Source organism: Nelumbo nucifera, chromosome 2, assembly GCF_055504915.1.
Source record: "Nelumbo nucifera cultivar China Antique chromosome 2, China Antique-T2T, whole genome shotgun sequence".
In the NCBI taxonomy this organism is placed as follows: domain Eukaryota; kingdom Viridiplantae; phylum Streptophyta; class Magnoliopsida; order Proteales; family Nelumbonaceae; genus Nelumbo; species Nelumbo nucifera.
In genome coordinates, this window is record NC_142650.1 from 12,384,618 (window position 1) to 12,407,922 (window position 23,305).

Here is a 23,305-nt window from a genome sequence, read left to right on the forward strand (position 1 = left end):
CGATCTAGAGAATTCCAGGTGTTGAGTTCTAGCTCTATGATTTTGTGAAATAGAATCAGTGCTGTGGACTGTGGAGGGGAACAGTGGTAGAAGCCGGCAGATTGCCTTCTTTTCCAATGATGGTACTGAACTACACCTCTCTCGTCTCTTTATCTCGTCTTATTACACGTGACGTGTATACACCTCACTATAACATGGACAAAAAAATCTAGCTGTCAAGATTCATTTCACCGTACACGTGCCAATAGCTTCTTTGATCTCGGAGAAATAGAAATCCCGAGTCACCGTGAATCATGTCAGATTGTCAGTCATGTGTTACCCAAACCCAAATTAAAGTTCAAAACCAAATAAGCCACTCGAGAAACTTCCGCAAGGACCATGGATTACTCTCATGGGATTTTCCCGCAAAGAAGAGTATTCCGATTTCTAATTTCTAATCCAATCGCTTTAGGCTTATTATCCACAGCGTCTGCAATCTTTTTCTTTGATTGCTTCTGAAGTCTCCGATGAATCTTTCAAGTTTCAAAAGTGGTGCCTGTGGAGCCCGTTGTTTGCATATGCATTCCACAGCGTCTCTTCAAATTTGTGCAATCTTTTTCTTTGGTTGCCTCTGAATTCTCCGACGAGTCTTTCAAATTTCAAAAGCGGTGCCTGTAGAGCCCGTTGTTTGCATATGCATTCACCGGGTGGATTGTAGATTGTGTCTCAAAAGTGTTTTAAAAATTCAGATTGCGTCAGTTCGATTCAGACATTGTGGATTCACTCGGTGGAGACTCTTTTTGAGAGCGATGTCTCATCTAGTCATGTTGATCATCACCAAATCAAAAAGGAAAAAAAAAGTGCGATTGTGCGAATACGATCCGAAAGCAGAAACAAAAATACAGAACTCGTAAGACAAATCCAACTTTTTATTCTATGATGACAAGAACAACATGTAACAGACCCAGACCCATGAGAAGGGAACCTATGTCGATTCCTCATGGCTTCTCCGAACATACAGTAAACGGTAAACCTGAATACAAGCTTATAAAGCAAGCACAGAAAGCCCACTCAAATAAGAACTGACCAGACTCCAAAAAGACACAAGACAAAAAAACAGTAGAAACTGAAGAGGATAGGACGTAGAAGGCTCTAATCCCTCACATCCTTCCGACACAAACACAATCACACAGCTGGTTTCACGGTACTTCAACCCATCAGAATTCAGAACAGAGGGCACCGCTTGAACCTCTTTATTTCTTCTTATGTTAATAGGGAAATTACGAGATAGTCCTCTTGGTTGTCTATATTGCCAGGACAAGGCCGGGAACAGACTTCCCCGTAGCCTTGGTAAATTGGCTCTGCCACAGATGAGGGCAGCGAATTGAGGATGACGACGATGGAGATGGACCCGACTTCCCGAAACGGGAGACTGTAAGGGACGTATCGAAGTACTCCCTCACTTGGGTAATTATCCCATCAGCGACCGTCCAGGCGTGAACCCAAGAGACAGAACGATTCTGATCGCAACCCTCGACGAGGACGGTTGACCCAAAAGCAGCGAAGGAGAGAGGCACAAATACGAAGGATTCGTCGGATGAGACCCCGGTCAGCAATCGCATCATATACTGGTGAGAAGGGGGGCCATGGAACCACCACTCGATGTCCGGTGCGAGTAGTCGCTGGATCGTCTCAACGTCTCGAACACCTAAGGCGTCATACAGGGCGCGTACCACCCTTATACTGGATTCTTCCTCCAGACTTGCCTGCGAGGTAGCCAGTTCTGGCAAAAATAAAGAAGAAAACACACAAGCTAACAAACAAATAAGAAAAAAGATAGACTGTGGAGAGAGAGAGAGAGAGGAGAGGAGAGGAGAGAGAAAGGTGGGGATTGGGGAGGGGAAAGTGGGGAGAGAGAGAGTCTCCGGTCGAGATCGCGAAAAGCGAAAGTGAAGGGTGTAAGGGATATGTTGAAGAGCTTCGGACACCTTATATAAAAGTTGGGATAATAAGGACAGACTAGAAAGCATTCGTATGGCCTAGGGAAACCGAGGACCCCACCACTTGTGAAGCCATCTTTATTTGACCCCACATTGTTGCACTAATGGACTCCGATCTCTTGCTCACAAAAATTCTGCCCACGCTTATTTACGATACATTACTCCGTGAATTGGGAACATCTCTCCTTATAATACTATTGAAAAAATAGATATTCTCCATGTATGACTGCGATAAAGATAAACAGCTCGTGCACTAATGGCCTAAATTATCATAAATTATCAACCATGTGACTATTCCACGAAAATGATGGCCTAAAATTTGTTTCCCTTTCCACCTTCCCATTTTTTTTCTTTCAACTTTGGCAGGCGCTTTCCCTTCTTTGTCAGAAGTTCAGAACCATGACAGCCACGTGTTAGCATCGCACAGAAGTTCAGGTACCGGAGGTAATGCCCGACGGGTCTGAGGGAGAGAGAGATTCCCTGACGATTTCGGCGAAAGCCGATCTCCCGGTTTCTGACATCGTCGGAGCCACACAAGAAACGAATAATAAGAACGGTGGTATTTGATTACAATCTTAGAGTCTACTTCGATGGTGATTTGTAGTTGATCGCTATATCTCAAGTCTAATCAACATGAGTCAAAAGTTTGTTGTTGATGTTAATATTACAAGTAAAGACTTCTTTAATTTCATTCCAATAAGCCAAAGCTCCACTAATAATAGTCTTAACATTATTAGATATGCAATTAAAACATTTAGGCCCCTTCGTTTTTTGGTAAGTAAATGTACTTATTCAGTAAGTAAATGTACTTATTCAGTTAAGTGTATTTATTCATGTTTTTTTATTTCTCAGGTAAATAAGGTAATGAGCATTTTAATAATAATAATCTATTATTAAAAGGGGCATTTTTATCCCATTCAAGTGTTATAAATTTTATTCCTAAGTGAAAAAGTTATTTACCAACTTAGGAGATGTGTATCACTTACCTTATCCCCACATTAATATGAAAAATGAATATGGGATTCTTGGTCAATGGGAACCAAAACCTCATTGACCAACTTTCCCCCCTTACAAAATCCAAAAAAAGAATGCCCCCCTTATTGTTTCTATTCTTCCAGATGAACCAAAAAACACAAGCAAATTTTTCTCTTATGAAATTATAATTAAAGGTAACATTTAGATTACTTAAACTCTACCACCATTGACTTAACGAAGAATCAAAGGTCACAAGAACTGGTAGGTCCCTAACCAACCTAATCCATATTGATACTTATGGATCAGCTTCGAACATGATCCAACCACACTCAAACTCGATCCCAAAGAATTAAAAAGTTTTTAAAATATTTACTTTTTTATTTATATATACAATAAATTTTAATGAGACTTAGATTTTAATCCAAATCTACATCCAATTCCATTCTCAAATGGATGTAGGTTTTAAAATCTAAATTAGAAATAGGGAAAATTCCCAATTAGTACCTTGTACTTTGTGCCTAGTGCCACTTTGGCCCCCAAAATTCCCATTTAGTACCTGAATTTTCAAAACGTATCAATCTAGTACTTATCATTAACCAGTTGCTAATCAATTGTTAAATTCCTTTAAAAAAGACACAAATGCCCTTCGAGTGTTATCTATTTTTTTATCAACCATCCAAACATTGACAAAAAATTAATGGTCCTAAATCCTTGCCTCTTTTATTCAAGAAAGTTGGGATCAGAATGTCCACTAAGACATGCCCCCGACTTTCTTGAATAGAAGAAGCAAGGATTTGGGATTGCCAATTTTTTTGTCAACGTTTGGATGGTTGATAAAGAAAATTAGATGACACTTGAAGGGCATTTGTGTCTTTTTCAAATGCCACTTAATGGTTGATTAACAGCTGGTTAACGATAGGTACTGAATTGACACATTTTGAAAGTTCGGGTATTGAATTGTCGCATTTTAAAATTTGGGAACCAAAGGGTACTAATCGAGAGTTTTCCCTTAGAAATAATTGGATTGGATGTTGGATCAAATTCCGAACTTACAACAATTCATTAACAACCCTACCCTACTAGGATAATGGACTAGTCATCGTACACCGATGTCTATTATCATCATTGGCTTGTATTATGAGTAAACCTCTAGACAGATGCAAGTATAAGGAATCTAATTCTAACAAATAATAGAAGGGAGAATGACTATTCAACACACCCTAAGAATTCTTAGCCCCATAGTATAGTTGGGGTAGGTGCCAGCTCGAAATTGATGCCAATATATAGGCGGGTATTAGTGTTTTAGGATGGGGGTATTCATCATTTTGAATTGTGTAAATTTACACTAGAATTCAGAATTCTGTAGTATGGTGCAATATACTTTTTCTATAAAAGGATACTGCATAGACTACATATAGGAAGAATATGAGCAAGGGTTGCAAATTCTATTTAATTAAAAATAAGATTGGCCTTCACATAGTTGGTGGCAAGGATATATCTGTTTGTGTGCGTTTTAATCAATCCTATTTTTAAGATTTTAGTGTTTAATTAGTTCTTTTTTCATAGTTAAAACCTTTTTTACCTAAATTTAATATTCCATCTACTTAACTTGCATTGTTCCTAGTTTATTTAATTATTTATAAAATAATAAATTTAAAACTAGAGGTGAACAATTCCCAGGTTCGTTTCTACCTAGATTTTTCTCAAATATTCCGTTTTTTTTCCTTGGCTTTCTCCATTTCTCTATTCCCTTTCTTTCTTCTCACCATTTTTAGCATTTTATAAGGCCATTTTGTTGTGCATATTACCAACACAACATATTTCATATTCAATTGACATGGTTTCCAATATGTGGTTATATTAAGAGGGTGTTATGTAACGTGGATGAGAAATTGGTGGGTGTGGACTGGTTCACACAACACTATGTGCCAAGGACCAATCCACACCATACTATAGTTTACACCTGTTTTGAACAATAGACAAAACTATGTGGATAGAAATCGTTCATACCCACAGGGGCGTTCTGTAGGTGTAATATGGATTTGTCTACACCACACCTATTGATTCTATACATCTCATGTACAACTTATGAGATAATTTACACAATTGATCATGTAGGGATGCAAAAGGATCACATCACATTCGAACTAAGGTATATCCAAATCCGATCCCGTAGTAGAATACAAGATCTGATATGATCCGATTGGATCTCACAAATGATTCAAATTCGAATCCGTTAAGGATGTCAGATATTTGATTCCTAATCAGATTTGATTCAAATTATGAAAAATAATAAATTATTAAAAGAAAAAAAAAGTTTTTATAAAGAAAAAAATATAAGTATTTTTTCAACTATTTCAGATCATATTCCTAACACATGTGGCTCATCCATGAAAAAATAATGTGGATGATAAATTGGGGTATGGTCTATCCTTGTCCATGCATTTTGTAGATGGGGACCGTCTACATAAAGCAGAACACCACATTCTATTGTAGACAGGACTATTTTGATCCTATCCATGATATTTTCACACTACCAAACACTCCCTAAATGAGAACTATACTTGTCATCTTCACTAAATAAGTATCCATGGGATAAGCAATTCACCAAACGCTCAATACAAGTAAGTAATTATTTTAAGAATGAGCAACTAGAAAAAACACATTTCAAAATATTAATAAGTGCTTAATTCCTAAACATGGCCTAAAAGTCTTGAAGCTAGGTGAAATCAAAAGTCTCGGATTTGCTCCCCACAAGAACACTACTCACACCTACTCATGAGACACCATAGCCACACATACAAGTATGTGAGATGTTCTCAATGTGCATTTGGTATTCTATGGGTAGGTGTATATTGTTATTGTGGGTAATAATTGAAGCGCTTTGGCTTCACTTTGCCTCAAGGCTTGGGTGACTTTGCATCAAATCCTTTAAAATCATATAGGTCGTAGGATATGGCTAAATATTTTTAAGCCATTATTCATAACTGTTTTGTGGGCTGTTTAACCAATAATAACACCTCACAAATAGCCATACATGTGAAGTGAGAAATTGAAGGAATTGGGATTTGCTCCTCATAGAGGCATTTCAAGCAGACTTTACAGCCCTATCCTAATATGCATGGTTTTTAAAACTGACATGGAGACTGAATTGGTCAGGGGTCCGGCTATCGGGTCGAACAGTTCGACTGTTTGAACCAAACGGTTGGCCCATTCTAACAAAAAAATAAAAAAATAAAAACTGGTCAAAACCGTTTGAATGATTAATCGCCCGGGTTAGCGGTTTACTGACCAAAATCAATGATTTTTATGAAAAATCCGATTTTGGGGAAAACCTGAACCAGTCACCTGACTAGTTCCCGGTTTTTCCAATTCGACCATCCGGTCCGATCCGGTTTTGAAAACCATGCTAATATGTATTGAAAACATCATCTTATGAATAACAACACAAAATACGAGAAATACTTCTGATGTACGGCTAAAAAATAGTGTTTATGATGTGCGGTTGAGAAACAATGTGAGATTGGTGTGAAAAGCAGATTCAGACTCAAATTGAAGTGGTTTGCACGACATATATACATCCATCGTCAAATGCAGCTAATCTGGACATAGCATGGATGGGAAATCCCCAAATGACAGTAATAACAGTTTTCATGGTTGCACTGGCGTATTTTTGCTTAAATAGCAAATGAAAACTTCATCTAATGCGGGACCACCTGACATAGATATATCGTAGCGTTTACGAGAAGTGAAATATGTAATTGATTCTAGTCTAACTAGGCGAGCGTTGTAGCACGTAAAGGGCCTATTCGGGAAATCACTCCCCCCATCCCCACTACGTTAGATCCCGCCCTGGCATGCCCCCATACCATAATGTCACGGTCTAACACAGGCTTAGCCTTGCCTATGCTTGGCGAGCTTATGTTAAGGGACACCATTGTCATTTTCGCCTATAAGATTTTTGGGGAAAGTGATGTTATCTTCATTTAGACCACCAAAAGCTTAACGTACTCTTTGAAGAGGGGTGGTCGACCTCCTTGGGTGCCTAACCTTGGCACTCGTAGACCAACATCCCTTGTAGGGCAGCCTTGGTTAATGGCTAACATGGCTACCAGGGTTCCTCATGGGCGCACACATGCTCATGGGGATAGTGCATGGATTGGCATTGCGCCACCGACACTCAAGGGAGGCTTGGCATGCGAGCCTGGCTCAAGCATGACCCTTCACCACGCCAACCCCTTGCCTAAGCTGATTGAGCTATCTCGTTGCCCATAGCGCATGGGTGTGTTCCGGCCCAGCGGTTGCCTTTCAACATGGCACACAAGTGCCCATCATCATCGACATACAGGAGTCCCTTCACATCGGCGCCAAGTTGCCTCTCATCATGGCCATCCCCCATTAGCACGTAAGTGGCACCTCCCATGGACCGGCAAGAGCCAGCCGAGTGCCCCGGCCATGAGCCTTGAGGTCATGATCCAGTGCTACTGACCTTGGTGGAGCCATCTCATTGGGCAACTCCTAGCCTCGCATCACACATAAGGCTTGTCCTGGATGCCGCATGGGTTTCTTCCGCTGCAAAACTACCCCATGACATTTGGTATCAGAGCGAGCTAGCCAACTGTTGCCGTAGTTGGTATCGGAGCGGATCAGCATAGAGCTAGTTGAAGCAGTCATCACGACAAGCAACACATCATGGGGTGCGGTCCCTAGGCACTTTCACTCAGGTACAAGCAAGCAAGCATACACATCAGGCCTGGTAAGAGGCCATTCATCGTGTCCCCATTCCAATGACCCCAAAATAGCGCCCTTGCGGGGGTAGACGCATTGGTCGCTGTGCTCATGTGAGGGCAGACGCATGAGCCATTACATGGAAGGCATATTGTGGCATTTTGAGTGGGGGAGTGCCATGCTTCCTTACGAACATCAGTTGCTATTCATTTTAGTGAGTTGTGGACGGTGCGCCTACATCTTGGTTTCATGACGGATGAGCCACTATTCTGTAGCTTGTCAGAGGCACTACTGAGGCATGGACAACAGTCTGAATTGGTCTGTGTCGACGGTTGGTCAAGGAATATCACTGAAGTGGCAGATTTGCACAGAATGGGTCCTTAGTTGAAGCCAAAATATTGGAATGATAGGAATGTGGGTACACTAGCCGTTGGAGCATGGTGGCCCTACACCAGCAATGCATCGGAGGACATGCTCAGCTCATCAATAAGGTGGAACACTTGTAGCAGCAATTGCACATCACAAGGCGAATGCATATTCGACAACATCATGGGTAAAAGTTGCCACACTCGCGTTCATTGCGGTCAGATCTCCTTGAGGCATCACACATTGGGGCCCCCTTGAAGCGAAGATGTAGCCCAAACCGGCGAGGTGAAGTGTAGTTTCGAGGGCCAACAGAGCATAAGCCATGACTAGGTTTGAGCAACCCGCACACGGCGAGGTGAAGTCCGCAGGCCAGCATGGTGAAAGGGTACACCCAAGACACACACCAACAGCAGGAATAGATCTATCACATCGTGTTCGGTAGCACCACCGAAAAGCTACCAAGAAAATGGTCGAGCCTTGAGGTAAAGATGATACATGGGGTGGACCTCCGCGAAGCAACACACACAATTTCTTCAAGGGCCCTTCTTTCACACTTTCAATGACATAGCCATTGCACGGTTTGAGTAACCTCAACACAGGGGGTGAAGCCTAGGCAGGCTGGCATGGTGAAATGGTTCCGTCCCTATAAATGGACACCAACATAGGCAAGACCCGGATTGGCCAAGTGAGCCCAGGAACTGGCACAAAAGTGGATGGCGTGGGACACAGACGCCTATTCACAAGAAGAGCCATTATTGAGGACGACAATGGATTAAGTGGGGGAGCGTATCACGGTCTGACACAGGCTTAGCCTTGCCTACGCTTGGCGGGCTTACGTTAAGGGACACCATCATCATTTTTGCTTGTAAGATTTTTGGGAAAAGTGATGTTATCTTTAGGCAGACCACCAAAAACTTAACGTATTCTTTGAGGAGGGGTGGTTGACCTCCTTGGGTGCCTAACCTTGGCACTGCTAGACCAACATCCCTTGCGGGGTGGCCCTAATTAATGGCTAACATGGCTGCCAGGGTTCCTCATGGGCGCATACATGCTCATGGGGACAGTGCATGGACTGGCACTGTGCCACCGACACTCAAGGGAGGCTTGGCATGCGGGCTTGGCTCAAGCATGCCCCTTCATCACGCCAGCCCCTTGCCTAAGCTGATTGAGCTATCCCATTGCCCATAGTGCACGGGTGTGTTCCGGCCCAACGTTTGCCTTTCAACATGGAACACAGGTGCCCATCATCATCGGCATACAGGAGTCCCTTCACATCGGCGCCAAGTCGCCTCTCATCATGACCATCCCCCTTTAGCACGTAAGTGGTGCCTCCCATGAGCCTTGAGGTCATGATCCAGTGCTACTGATCTTGGTGGAGCCATCTCATCGGGCAACTCCTAGCCTCGCATCACACATAAGGCTTGCCTTGGCTTGGACGCTGCACAGGTTTTTTCTGCTGTAGAACTACCCCGGTGACAATAAAATGCCCCTACAGGCCATAGGCCACAAAACCCACCATAGAGGTCTCTAACAGAGACAAGAGTTATAGAGATGGAGATAGGGAGAGCTTTTCTTGGAATAAAATACAAGAAAAGTATATGACAGCTCTTTGCCACAGGAATGTGGGTGTAATGTTCGAGGTGTCTACTATTAATGCTGTGGTTCAAGGTTCAAGGTTTTTAAAATTGGACCAAACAGAGAATCGTTTTGGGTTTGGTTTGTGAGTCAAACAGTTTGATTGTTTGATTCGAACATATGACCCGTTTTGACAAAAAAATAAAAAATTAAAAAAAGCACAAAAATTGGCCAAAAACCGTTATTCGGGTTGATGGTTTGACGGTTCAACTATCCGGGTCAACAGTTTGCTGACCAAATCAACAGTTTTTGGCCAAAAATCGGTTTTGGGGTAAAATGGGATCGGTCAAGTGATTGGTTCCCAGTTTTTTTGGTCCAACTATTCGGTCCATTCCGGTTTTGAAAACCATGGTTTTGGCCACCAGTTTTTAGGTCAACAGTTCAATCGTCCGATTTGAACAAGCGATTCATTTCAACAAAAATTAAAAAATAATTAAACGATAAATGAGTAAAACCGATAAACAGATTAACAGTTCAATTGCCAGGATCAGCAGATCACTGACCAATTCAATGATTTTTTTGCTAGAGACTGAATTTGAGATAAAAATAGAAGTGATTGCCTAAACAGTTCCTGATTTGAACGGTCCAACCATCCGGATTAACAACGGTTGGAAAACATTGCTGTGATTAAAACTTAGAAAAAGTAGTAACAACAAAATGACAAATAACCTTAACCTTTGCTTATTTACATGGAAGACATAAAATGTAATTAAATACCTCATCCTGGCTCTCTGGAGTTCTCTATCGCTGCTGCATTGCTCCGCACTCTCCATTTCCCTTTTGATGGAAGACTGGATCATTGGATGGTTGATCAGAGTCCAACATTTTTTTTTTCTAAACGTAGAGTCGACAGTGAATGCAGCTCCCAACTCATTCTTAAAATCTTAATTTCGAAGACATTAGAAATCCGGAATCAAAGGAGAGGAAAGAGAACGCAGCAAGATGAATAGCCTTTTTATACGCAGAGTCAATAGAATTGCAAATGGATAGGATGATACATGGATCTAAATTTGATTCGTTAATATTTGAATTCGGATCATAATCATCACTAAAAATGATTACACTATTATTAATGAAATGAATTACACAGATGAATATAACATCATCTCTTTGGAGGCATTCCATGAAATTAGAAGAGAATGGGGGTGGATCCATATTTAATCTAATCATATAAATTGACTGAATCCAAAAACCCCTTTTCCAAAACACAATTTGGCGGCAAAGATTTTTTATGCTTAATTTGGGTATATGCACACTGCTAATACAAGGATTTTCACTGTATATGTTTATATTTGTACTCTTTGAAATTGAGACTTAGGTTGTGCTAGGTTGCAGTGCCATCTTATTTTTTTCAGTAGTACAAATGCATAAGAGTGCAAATAGAAAAAAATACAAATTTTTGTTTGATTTTGTTTTGGGTTTTATTTTATTCTGCTTCATGTCTTAATTTACTTTATTTGTAATACAATCAAATAAAATAGACTAAAATTTGAAACAAGAATAGGTCAGAATTTATACTGAAATCATTTGCACTGCGGCAATTTCGTATCAGTGCAAATTTATGCATTGCAAGTTGCAACCAAACATAGCCTTAGGCTCTGTTTGAAAATAGTACAAATGCAAATATGTACAGCGTAAATACATATAAAATACATATAAAATGATACAAAATATAAGGTTTTGCACTCTACACATTTGCATTTACACTCCTTCCAAACTGAGCCTTAGGTATCATCACATAATGCACATTTCAGGGGATCCAAGGTGAGACAGAGCAAAGTGTACATGAATTACCCGAGATCAAATCAGCCCCCCCACAACGTCTCACAGCACATTCTCGCTATGTATTAGAAACATTTCCCGATGATGATATCATCATTTCTGATATTATCATTGAGAGATATTTTCAATACACAGCGAAAATGTACTTTAAGACGTTGTGGGGGCAATGGGATGAAGCAGGGTCATAACTTAAAACTAGTTGGCCCTTACAAGTTATATATGCAAAAAGAGATGGCCTGGAGCTATCAGAAAATATAGTTAGGCTATGGACGTTCGATGCAGTAGCTTTGATCAAGTCGGCTAGAAGTACTCTGATTTCAGCGTCATAATCGTTGACAGCCCAGCATGGATGGCCTTCTGCTTTGATGGTTTTTGCATTGGGTGATTTGAGGAGGAACCCTCTTATCCTGCATAACCTGTGTTTGGATCGAAAGAGCTATAAGTAAAGAGGAGGTGTGTGTGATGGGGTGAAGATTGGTGTGGTGGCTGTTGTGGGGTCTGAGTGATGTGTTGTGTGTTGTATGAGAGAGCTTTGCGAAGGGTGTGCATTGGATCTGGTGAGTTCTGAAAAAGCTTATTGTTTCAACCCTCCTAGATAAAATTGGTGTAGTGGCTGTTTATTTACATTTGCTGGCGTGTGAGCCATTCTGAGATGGTCATATGGAGTGATGTGGAACTTACAGAATCTGGCTTCGGAGGGTTTCACATGGGGACTCGGATTTAGTCCTCACAAAATGATGTTCACACTATTTTACAGCGACTTGCAATTGTGTTTAGAATATCTTTGTATTTGTATATTTTTAATTATGAGAAGATATTCCTAATATAAAATTGCAAGTGACTGTGAGTATGGTGCCAGCAACGTTTATGTGAGGACTAAATCTTCGCATGGGCATATAATCTCTATTTGGTGAATAAATCCAGAGAACCCAAATCAACTATCAGCCAGTCATTTGAAGAATTAGGCGAGCATTTTGTAGGAGTTAAATCAGCTTAACCCATCGTCGTGACTCGTGACTCGTGCTATGTGCCATGAAATTCGTGCTAGATTAAGGGGTATTCTGCATTGTGATTTAGGTTACATCCTGTATTCTGATTTCATATATCTCAGATAAACAATGTAGATAATACCGTTGATTAAGGGTACTTATTTTCTTTTTTACTTTAAGTAAAATACAATGAATAGTACAAATTAATTTAACATGTGATCAATTTTCAATCATAAATACGAATTAATAAAAAAATTACCAACTAAAGTGAAAAAATTAATAAAATTTGCGAATTAATAATAAAATGAATTTTATTTGCGAACTCCCAAATACGAAGCACTGTATTTCTCAAGGAGACTATAGTCCCCTGTGACATACTTACAACCACGATAAATAGCTGTTGTCAATATTTAGGGTCGTAGTATAGACCACCCATGATATATAGAGTTTTGATGCATGCCAGTGCCACACACTTTGAAAACCCAATTTATCGTGATTCCACCACGCTACAGAACGCTGCCCTATTCTAATGCCATCGGCTTTAGACTAGTTCCGATCTATACTACCTTTTACACCCCAAACTCCATCGTCTACTCATCTCCAGAGAGTTCGACCTCACCAAAACCATACCGATGATGTCCAACTCCTAAGCAAATCATTCTGACTTGAGCAAGCCCCCTTTACACGTCAACAGTTAGGAGGAGAAAAATCAAACATGATGATGCTTTCTCTTTTGACTATTCATTTTTATAAAGGGGTTTTCCCAAATCACCGCCCACATAAAGTTTCCCAAAAAGAAAAAAAAAAAATCTTTGCTTCGTTTACTTTAGTTTAGACTTCATTGTATACCCCAGAAGTAGAGGCTCATAAATAAGAAACGTATTAAAATTACCAAGATAACCTTATTATTAAAATTCAATATTCTCTTTTCCGATTTTTTATTTTTCCTTACATGCGCAAAAGACATATCTCACCAGTCACCATATGCATGTGTGGTGGTATTTCGCACCCTTAGACAGTCCTACATCAGAGTGGGCCTACACAAAATATCAGTATTATCATACTGGGCCCAGTACACTCCAAGCATTGCTAAATATGACAAGATGAAGGGTGGCGGACGGCTAAAAATTTACCCGGGGGTGGGGCCCAGACTCCCGCAACTTCCATCTACATCTCCAGACATTTTTATTTTTATCAAATCACGCGGTACACCTAGGCCCACCACCACAAAACTAGAAATGCTCAGCCACTTATGATCACCTTCGACCAGGATGAAAGAAACGAAAGAAAGATAGAGAAACAGAAAATATGACATGTTAGATTGAGGCCACGTTAGGGCAATGCCGTGGACGCCGTTGGGTCTGCCATCTGTCCCTGCTTAACAGCATTACGCGTTTCTCGGCATATGGCAGCACCGACTCTGAGCATTTTAAGATCTTTTCTCTTTCACCTGCTCCTTTGTCAATTTTGCATAACAAATAAGGATTTAACTTTCCACGTGTCGATTAAATAAGAGGGACACGTGTTTAGCAGTTAACTGTTCCCATCAAGAAGTTAAAAATTGTAAAAGTGGGAAAAGAACATAACGGTAAAGAAAAAGGAAAATAAATAAATAATAAATCACGAACTGTCAATTGTATGACCACAATCTAGCCAATCAATGCCAATCGGCGGCTGTAATGCGTCATGATCGATTTGATCAAATGCGGGGCTCGATCTCCTGCGTACAAGATCCTACCCACACGGCCCACACCAACCCAGGTCACTACAACTATTCATTAGGCCATAATACGAGAGATATTCCGAATGTACAGCTGTAATGTCCTATGGGTAGGATTTTTACGGGTAGGGGGATAATCTCAAATGCAAGTATATGAATTGCCTGGAACTCTGGATTATTTTAGGTAGCTACTTTCTCAGTTCGAGTTAGGTCGTTTAGGCTGCCTTTGGTTGGTGGGAAAGGGATAACAAAGTAGAAATATTCTTAGGGGTGTTCTATTTTTTTTTGGATTTTGAGAGGAAAAAGTTGACCACTAGGATTTTGGTTCTCATTGACTAAGAATTATATGTTCTTTTTTCAGCTTTATGTGAAGACCAAGGAAAGTTTATTTTCTTTGGTATCACTTATGCAGGAAAATGATACCCATTTCCTAAGTGGATAAATAACATTCCCACATAGGAAAAAGTTGCCAATACTTTAATGAGACAAAAATGCTCCTTTTAATAATGAGTTATATCTAAAATGGTCTTTGCCCTATTTACATAGAAAATAAAAGAACATGGGTAAATGCACTTACCTGGATAAATGTTTCCCAAAAAAAATCTTATCCAAGTAATTGCATTTACCCAGGTAAGTTACCAAAAAGCGAACATGGCCTTAGATTCTATTTTCTCAGTTTAGTTTGTATCATCAAAAAATCTTTCACGTGGAAATGTGGCATTGTGGCAAATTAACGAGAAAGAGTCAATACTACGATTAACTCAAATTCATTGGGTTGAAAGTACAAAAAATAAAAGGGGGAAATGCTTAAACTTTCCCTGTTCTCATCAAAATGGACTGAATCTCCTGTGTCTAGTAGAAATAGGCTTGACGTCCCCTATCATAGAATCTCCATTAAAACACAAACAAAAATGTTTGATGAGAAGAAAGTCTTTTCATAGAAAAAGAAAACATGATATTATGTAGTTTTGAGTAGGTCTGGTATATCAAATATCAATACACCTCTCTAAATCCGGGTCAGCTACCCACATGACACTACATCGGAAACATCACCCCATGAATGACATCAAATAAGTATAAGAGATGTTCCTGATGTGTAGTTACAGTGTGTTGTAGGTAGGTGCGGATCCAAGCTTGCTAAATTATAGCCAATCCACCGAGAGAGATCTTATTCAGCAAATGTTGTAAGATCCCAGATATCTGGGAACCAACATTTGGGAACCTCTTTTTCAAACTGAAACCACTGGCTAAGAATTCATATGAACTGTTCACTAAAACAGTTGCATTTGATTGCAAAATGCTGTATGTATCTCACAATATGGAGGATTGAGTCTATAGCTATACCCTCTCCCCCGAAAAGAAAAAAAGTGACTTCACTGACTTGTCATTATGTTCTTTCAGAGTTTTGGCTAATGTTAACAATAAGGGAAAAGTAGAAAAACAAAAAAGAGTTGGAACTAGAGAGGATGGTAAATCACGATTATCAAAAGAACTGATTTGTCGAAACTCGAAAGTAAGCCTAATCCTCTACGAAAGTAAGTCGAGTTCATATTTCTCAGCCCAACTCAACGTGAATTTTTCAAATCGACATTGGTATGCTCTAGAGATTCAGGCAGCAAAAGCATGATTCTAAACGGCCAATAAGGACCTCCGTTGACCCGTGCAAAACTCGGTAGGATAAGGCTATGTTTTTCGTATTGAAAATGATTTAAACAAAAAGCAATTTTGACAAACCTTTTTATTTGTTGTTTACTCAACTTTCGAGACACAGGGATACACAGTAGGGGGCTTCTGAAGGAGAACGGATTTGCTAGGCTCACTCAATGAGCACACTGAATAAGCGCTGCTCACACCTGTCCAAAAAATATGTTTACAGTTGTATACAAAATTCAATTTATTGTATACACATATAATCAATTGAGTTTTGTATTTGAGGGGGGAAATTTTCTCTATATAGAAGCGTTCTTATTGGTTATGGTTCTTAATTTTTGGTTATAGTCCCCAAAGCATGTTTTGGGTGGCTGTGTGGGCTCACTCATGTAGTTTATAGTATATTAGCATTTAATTAACTCTCCCTGAAGCCAAATCAAGCATCGTACGGAAAAACTGCTGCGGATACATCGGTGGTTGCTCTGCAAGTGCCTGAGAAAATTGACCCGGATCAAATGGATATGTGGTGAATATTACTCAAAAAAAAAAAAAAAAAGCATTTGATTTATCTGAAATAGAGCTTTTTGCCGTTTACCTGATGAATCAACACGGTGGAAGGAGTCATCCCAGGTACTGTATTGACCTCTATGACCAAAACCTGCATATAATCAAGGTACATAATGTAGCCCGAAATGCGCCAAAATTACCACCCAGCTAATTAAAGGGTACTGAATCACCTCTGAAAGTATACTATATAAATCCAATAAAAAGCAATAAACCATACAAACATCTTCCTCTTTTCTGAAAATTCAATGCTTAACATAAGGAAAGATAACAAATTGAAGGGCATGCGCATGGGAATATGCCTATAAACAGGAAGAAAATATCCTGTCCCTTCGCCTTCTAGAAATATAGTTTAAATTTGAACCAGTCTCAATGTAGAAAACAAATCCACCTAATCCTACCCGAGGGTCAGGTCATATTGGCATTTTTAAACCTCAAGCTGGCACTCCAATGGTTTCAGAAAGAATTTTATTGAAGTCACCAGCGAGAAAACCTAAACCAAGTTAGAAAGTTCAAGGGATGGCAATCTTAACCATTTAACCTTAAGACGTGTTACAGAGGAAATTTCAAGTCTCTTTAATAGTGCGAAAAAGTGCAAAATATAAAATGCGTTAGTTTCTGCCTTGTGAGGTGTAAATATTCCTCGACCTTGAGTAACATGAACAGCAGGCATATTCTTAACCTGATAGTATTTCACCTTAAAGCAAACTTAAGGAGTTATTGATACAAACATTTGGCAGTAATTGACATCATGAAAATGGCCAAATCTGGTTTTTTTTTTTTATTTTTTTTATTTTTAATCTAGCTAAAGATAAGGGTAAATAGAACTTTGGCATCATGAAAATGGCATACCTCCCCAGTGTCCGCATTCACAAATGCATCGATACGTGAAAATCCTTCTAATCCCAATGTGTTTGCTATTATTTCAATGCGCTGTTTACATCTTTCCAAGGCTTCTTTGCTGTTGGCAAAAGAAAATAAATATAAATAATTGGAGTATATGAATAGGTCCTTGTAAATAACTTAAAATTAAATAATTTCTTGAGAGAAATTTATGAAACTGGATCATACAAGTAGGTACTGACAAGATGACAAATTATGAAATAAATAATGCAAAGGATGTCTTTTCCATATAGAACCTTTCCCAAGCCTGTCAGCTGCTAGCTGGGTATCAAATACCAAAACCTCCCTCGTAACTTACCTGCTAACAAACCTACTTATCTCCATGTTTGTCTATCTAGAAAGAAAATTCTGCAAGCTTCCTACTTGTCTTTGTTTACCTCAAAATGTTGGTGTCTTGGCTCATATGTTTCCTAAGACATACACCCCATATCTGAGTGGCTTCAGAGATATCCTCCATCATTGCAGTTTGACTATTTCATCCATGCAAACAATACACTCATCAGAAAAACAAAATGACACGTTAATCTTGTTGTGCTTCTTTCAGGTAAGCTCTTCTTGAACATAGAGAGCTTGCACCATCATCATCATCTAAGCATTATCCAAACTATACGTGGTTTGCTTCATGAATCCTCTTTTGCCATTTCATCATGTTCAATGCCATATTCATTGTCAAACTATGAGTGCTTAAATAACTCCTTAGTACTTTGACTCATGTCCTTTTTAGTCTGCTCCTAGCCCTTCTAGCCCTTTTGAACTTGTAACTAATCACTTTTTCTTACGGGTGTCATACATGATCTTCTATGCATGTGTCAGAACCATATAAACCTACTTTCTCTCATTTTATCACCTTTTGGAGCTATTCCTAGGTTCCATCATATGACTTCATTTCTAACTCTATCCTTTCTAGTTCTTCAACCCATCCATCCTAGCACACACATTTCTGCCACATTTTTTGGACATGTTTCTTGACTGCCCAACACTCTACTCCATACAACATTGTTGGCCCAACGGTTTTATGGAATTTTCCTTTTAATTTAAGCTGTATTCATATCACATAAGATTCCAGATGCACCCCTCCATTTTGTCCCTCATGTTCTAATTCTATGGGTGACATCCTCCTCCCTCTCTCCCTTGTTATGAATTATCAAACCAAGGTATCGAACAATGTCACATTGAGTTATCTCTTGGTCTCCAATCCTAAGTGTACTCTGATTTGCACTCCTAGTATTATTAAATTAACATCACATATATTCTGTTTTACCCCTACTTATGTTAAAACCTCTTGATTCCAAGGTCTTCGCCTATAAACTTAGTTTTGCATTTAATCCTTCATTAGTTTCATCAATTAAAAAATTGTCATTAGAAAACAAGTATGACCTCCTCTTGAATATGTTTAGTCAATTCATTTATGAGCAATACAAATAAATAAGGGTTCAGTGCAACCTTGGTGAAGACCCTTTGTAACCATAAAATCTGATGTCTCTTTTACAACTGGTCTACCAATGGCTGTTGCACCCTCATACATATCCTTAATTAGGTTAATGTATTTGGCCTCCTTTCTTTTCCAAGGCCCACCATATAACCTCTCTAAGGACACTATCATATGCTTTCTCTAGATCAATTAACAGCATATGAGGTTCTTTCTTTTTCTTTCTAAACTTTTCTATCAATAATCTGAAAAGAAAGATAACTTCCATGGTTGATCTCCCTAGCATAAACCCAAATTGGTTCTTTGATATACTTGTTTCATGTCATACCCTTTTGATAAGGCCAAAAAAAAAAAAAAAGAAAAAAAAGAAGAAAAAATGAATGTATTCTGTTTTGCATGTTTTTGTAGTAGGATCCCAAATTGTTGTTTTTGGGTAGCTTTGTTGACAGTTTGGATCCAGGGGTATTTTCATCATTTTATAATTCAGATTCTGGTCAGGGGCAATTGAGTGTGCATCTGTTGGGTTTTGGTCTCTTGGGTTTTCTTGTAACAAAAGTTATCTTTTGGGGGGGGGTTGGTTTGAAGTTAGATTTGTTCTTAAGGAGTTATTTGTGAAAAAAAAACATTCTAGGGATTTATGTGTAAATATTTTAACTGGCTTGTCCAGCAAGCCAATGAGTCTTATAAAAGAGAAGGGGGCTGCTTTTTTAGGGTCTTTTTTGTTCTTTCTCTCTTGTTTGAGTTGTAGCTCAGCCGCAGCTAGGGTTTTCAAGTATTGAGAACTTGGGTTTTGAGGAATCAACACATTTTGGGACCTTCCAATCCCTCTATCGCTGTGTGTCCGCACGGGAGACCAGCTTGCTGCCATTGTTACTGTAACGGAACTGTTCCATAATGAGTTTTACTTCAGGTTTTGGTCTGAAATCCCTAAAAATCCAACTTGCTTTGTTGTTTTCAACTTGGTGTTTCATGTACTTATTGTTGTATACTTGGGTGCTGCATGTAATTTGTTTTTTGTCCACATCAAGTGGTATTAGAGCAAGTTCTTTCCTTGGGTTTGCTTCAAAGTTCATCTCCTTGTTGTGTTTTTCTATATTATTATGACTGCAAGGGGTGGACGTGGTAGGGGTGGTAGAAGACCACAACATGTCACTGTAGAGGTTTTCCAAGAGGCTATAAGAGGGCTACAAGAATAGATTGAACATCTTGCTCAACTTGTAGCTCAAAATGCTATTAGGGATGGTGATATAGCTAGTGATTTGGGGCTATGAAGAAGAAGACAAGCTCCTAGAGTTGGTGAATAACCTGCTGCGTTATTAGTGAAGAATCAAATGAAGACATTGAGCAACTAGAAGGTGATTAGCATGAAAGGAATAACAACCAACGGTGGGAAGATCACATAGTGCAAGATTTACAATCCAATCAAGGTCATGGTGTTCAACTTCATATTAATGAGTTTGATGGTGAGTTGGAACCTGAAGAGTTTCTAGAGACTGGTTGGACAGCATTGAAAACTATTTTAATTGGAAAGAAATGAATGAAGAAATAGCAGCAAAGATGTGTGGGACAACCTTGGATTGGTGGAAAAATTACCGAAGGGGCAGAGAAAGGAAGGGTAAAAGAAAGGTTAGTTCTTGGGAAAGAATGAAAGAGAAGCTGAAATCCCAATTCTTACCACCGGATTATGAGCAAACTCTCTATCAAAATAAGGCAATGGGAAAAGAGTGTAAAGGAGTACACAAAAGAGTTTAATAAATTAACTCTTTGGAGTAATATGATAGAAACTGAACAGCAAAAAGTTAGTAGATATATCAATGGTTTGAGGTTTCCAATACAAGATCAGGTCAACCTACATTTACCATATAAGGTAAAGGATGTATAACAGCAAGCTTTTAAGGTTGAAGCTCAATTGAGTCGGAGGTTGGGGCGAAAACTAAGTGCTGTCCAAGGTACATCTTCATCAGTAGGTTGAAGTGTTGGGGCTAGTAAGGATTGTGTGATCAACCAAACATGACTCACAGTCCAAGGGACCTCAAAAGCAACAAAGAGTAGTCAAGGGCAGCCTACAATTAGATGTTTCAGGTGTATGGATTTGGAACATCGTTCAAATGAATGTCCTAAGAGAAGGATTGAAGGGCAAACACATCTGGTTGATGAGGTAATTAATGAACAACAAGATGATATAGGCCATGTTGAGGATGGACAAGTGGCTAAAACTACTGAAACTAATGCTTTAGAAGAAGAAGACTTGGATGGGGATATTGAGGGTGAAGCTCTAGCGATACGACACTGCATGGTTGCACCTCAAGAATCACTACTAGGGGATTGGTTGAGAAAGAATATCTTTAGAGCATGTTGTATAGCTGGTGGGAAGTTGTGTAACCTAATTATTGACAACGGGAGTAGTGAGAATCTTGTTTCTCAAGAGACGGTGGATAGCTGCATGGTTAAGGTGAAGCTCTAGCGATACGACACTGCATAGTTGCACCTCAAGAACCACTACCAGGGGTTGAGAAAGAATATCTTTAGAGTATGTTGTATAGCTGGTGGGAAGTTGTGTAACCTAATTATTGACAACGGGAGTAGTGAGAATCTTGTTTCTCAAGAGATGGTGGATAAGTTGCAGCTCAAGACTGTTCAACACCCCGACCATATCGCATTTTGTGGTTCAACAAAGGAAATGAGGTAAGAGTTTCTTTTAAATGCTTAGTTAATTTTTCTATTGGTAATACATTTGAAGAATCAGTATGGTGTGATGTCCTAATGAATGCATACCATATTCTTTTGGGATGCCCATGGTAATATGACCGTAAGACCATTTATTATGAGGGCAAGAACACATGCAGCTATGTGAAAGACAATAAGAAGATAACTCTTAAACCAATGAAACTTGATTCATTTTCAAAGAAGGAAACCAAGCCAACCACTACTCTCTTCACCTCAAATAAATTGGCTCAAGAAGATGGAACTTTGGATGCTTATGTGCTTACTGATTGCAAAAGAAGCTAGCAAAGAAACACCTGTTCCAGAGATGGTGAAGAAGCTACTTCATGAGTATGCTGATGTGATGTCAAGGAATTACCCAATGGCCTTTCTCCCCTCTCCCCTAAGAGATGTACAACATCATATAGATTTAGTGCCGGGAGCAGTATTGCCTAACTTACCCTACTATAGAATGAGCCCTAAGGAACATGAGGAGCTCTAAAAACAAGTAACAGAGTTGTTGAAGAAGGGGCTGATCCATGAGAGCTTAAGTCCATGTGTTGTACCAGCTTTGCTCACGCCAAAGAAAGATGGTAGTTGGCATATGTGTGTTGACAACCATGTTATAACAAGATTACAATTAAATACGGGTTTCCCATACCTTGCCTTGATAACATGTTAGACACATTGGCTGGCTCACAAGTCTTTTCAAAGATAGATTTGAAGAGTAGGTATCATCAAATTCGTATCCAAGAATGGCTGCTTATGCCATTTTGGTTGTCTAATGCTCCTAGTACCTTTATGAGGTTCATGAGCCAAGTTCTAAGGCTGTTTATGGGGAAATTGTGGTAGTTTATTTTGCAACAAAGATCATAACAGCCACTAACAACAATTGAGAGCAGTCTTGCAAGTCTTGAGATAAAATCAGCTATATATAGATTTGAAGAAGTGTAATTTTTATAACAGATCGGTTGGTGTTTTTGGGGTATGTTGTTTCAACTAAGGGAATTCAAGTGGATCAAGAAAAGGTTCAAGCTATTCAAGAATGGCCAACACCAAAGACCTTAATTGAAATTCGTAGTTTCCATAGACTAGCAACATTTTATTGCTGATTTATAAAGAATTTCAGCACTATTGTAGCACCTATTACTAAATGCTTGAAAGGAGGTGAGTTTACTTGAACTCCCATAGCTGAAAAAAGCTTCTAAGAGCTAAAGATGAGGATGACCAAGGCTCTGGTATTGGCTTTACCAGATTTTAATAAACTCTTTGAAGTTGAATGTGATGCATCCCATGTTGGGATTGGAGCTGTCCTTAGACAAGAAGGCTGTCCAATTGCTTACTTTAGTGAGAAACTCAATGATGCTAGAAGGAGGTATTCCACTTAAGATGTTGGATTTTATACCATTGTACAAGCCTTGAAGTTTTGGAGGCATTATCTTATCTAACAGGAGTTTGTGTTGTATTTAGACCACGGAGCATTGAAAAAATCTTAACTCCCAGTAGAAGATAAAGGGAAGACATGCTAAATGGGTTGATTTTCTACAAGAATATAATTTTGTTTTGAAGCATAAGGCTGAACAGCAAAACAGGGTAGCCAATGCTCTTAGTAGGAAAGTTCACTTAGTGACAACAATGTCTACTAATGTTGTGGGATTCAACTCCATCACAGACCAATACAAAGATGACCCTTATCTTGGCCCTATTTGTAGAAGCTATGCAGCAGATGACAAGGATATTCGGGCCAAATTTGTGTGGAATAATGGTTACTTATTCATGGGCAATAGGTTATGTATTCCATCATGATCTTTGAGGGTATTACTCATTATTGCTGATTTGCATTGCAAGGGACATTTTAGTCGCAAGAAAACACTTGAAATGG

The 23,305-nt window shown here is 39.3% G+C and overlaps 2 protein-coding genes across 8 annotated transcripts in view; both read right to left on the reverse strand.

The window, feature by feature from the left end:
* Window positions 1-890: 890 nt before the first annotated feature.
* LOC104597350 (uncharacterized) lies at window positions 891-2,024 on the reverse strand. Its single transcript, XM_010258821.2, has one exon. It carries the CDS (start codon window positions 2,007-2,009, stop codon window positions 1,284-1,286), a length of 726 nt encoding a protein of 241 aa, XP_010257123.1. The 5' UTR covers window positions 2,010-2,024; the 3' UTR covers window positions 891-1,283.
* Window positions 2,025-16,036: 14,012 nt separating this feature from the next.
* LOC104597236 (D-alanine-D-alanine ligase family) overlaps window positions 16,037-23,305 on the reverse strand; it is a 129,749-nt gene continuing 122,480 nt past the window's right edge. For 6 of the 7 annotated variants that reach the window (XR_016082475.1, XR_016082476.1, XM_010258681.3 and 3 more), the window contains 3 exons: window positions 17,241-17,349; window positions 16,420-16,482; window positions 16,037-16,316 (listed from right to left, as the gene is read on the reverse strand). Coding sequence is in view for 4 of the 7 variants with exons in the window: in XM_010258681.3 (XP_010256983.1) it covers window positions 16,236-16,316; window positions 16,420-16,482; window positions 17,241-17,349 (253 nt within the window). In the remaining 3 variants the exon portion in view is untranslated. Of the gene's footprint in view, window positions 16,317-16,419; window positions 16,483-17,240; window positions 17,350-23,305 lie in introns of those variants that run through there. The other variant, XR_016082477.1, reaches the window with a different exon arrangement.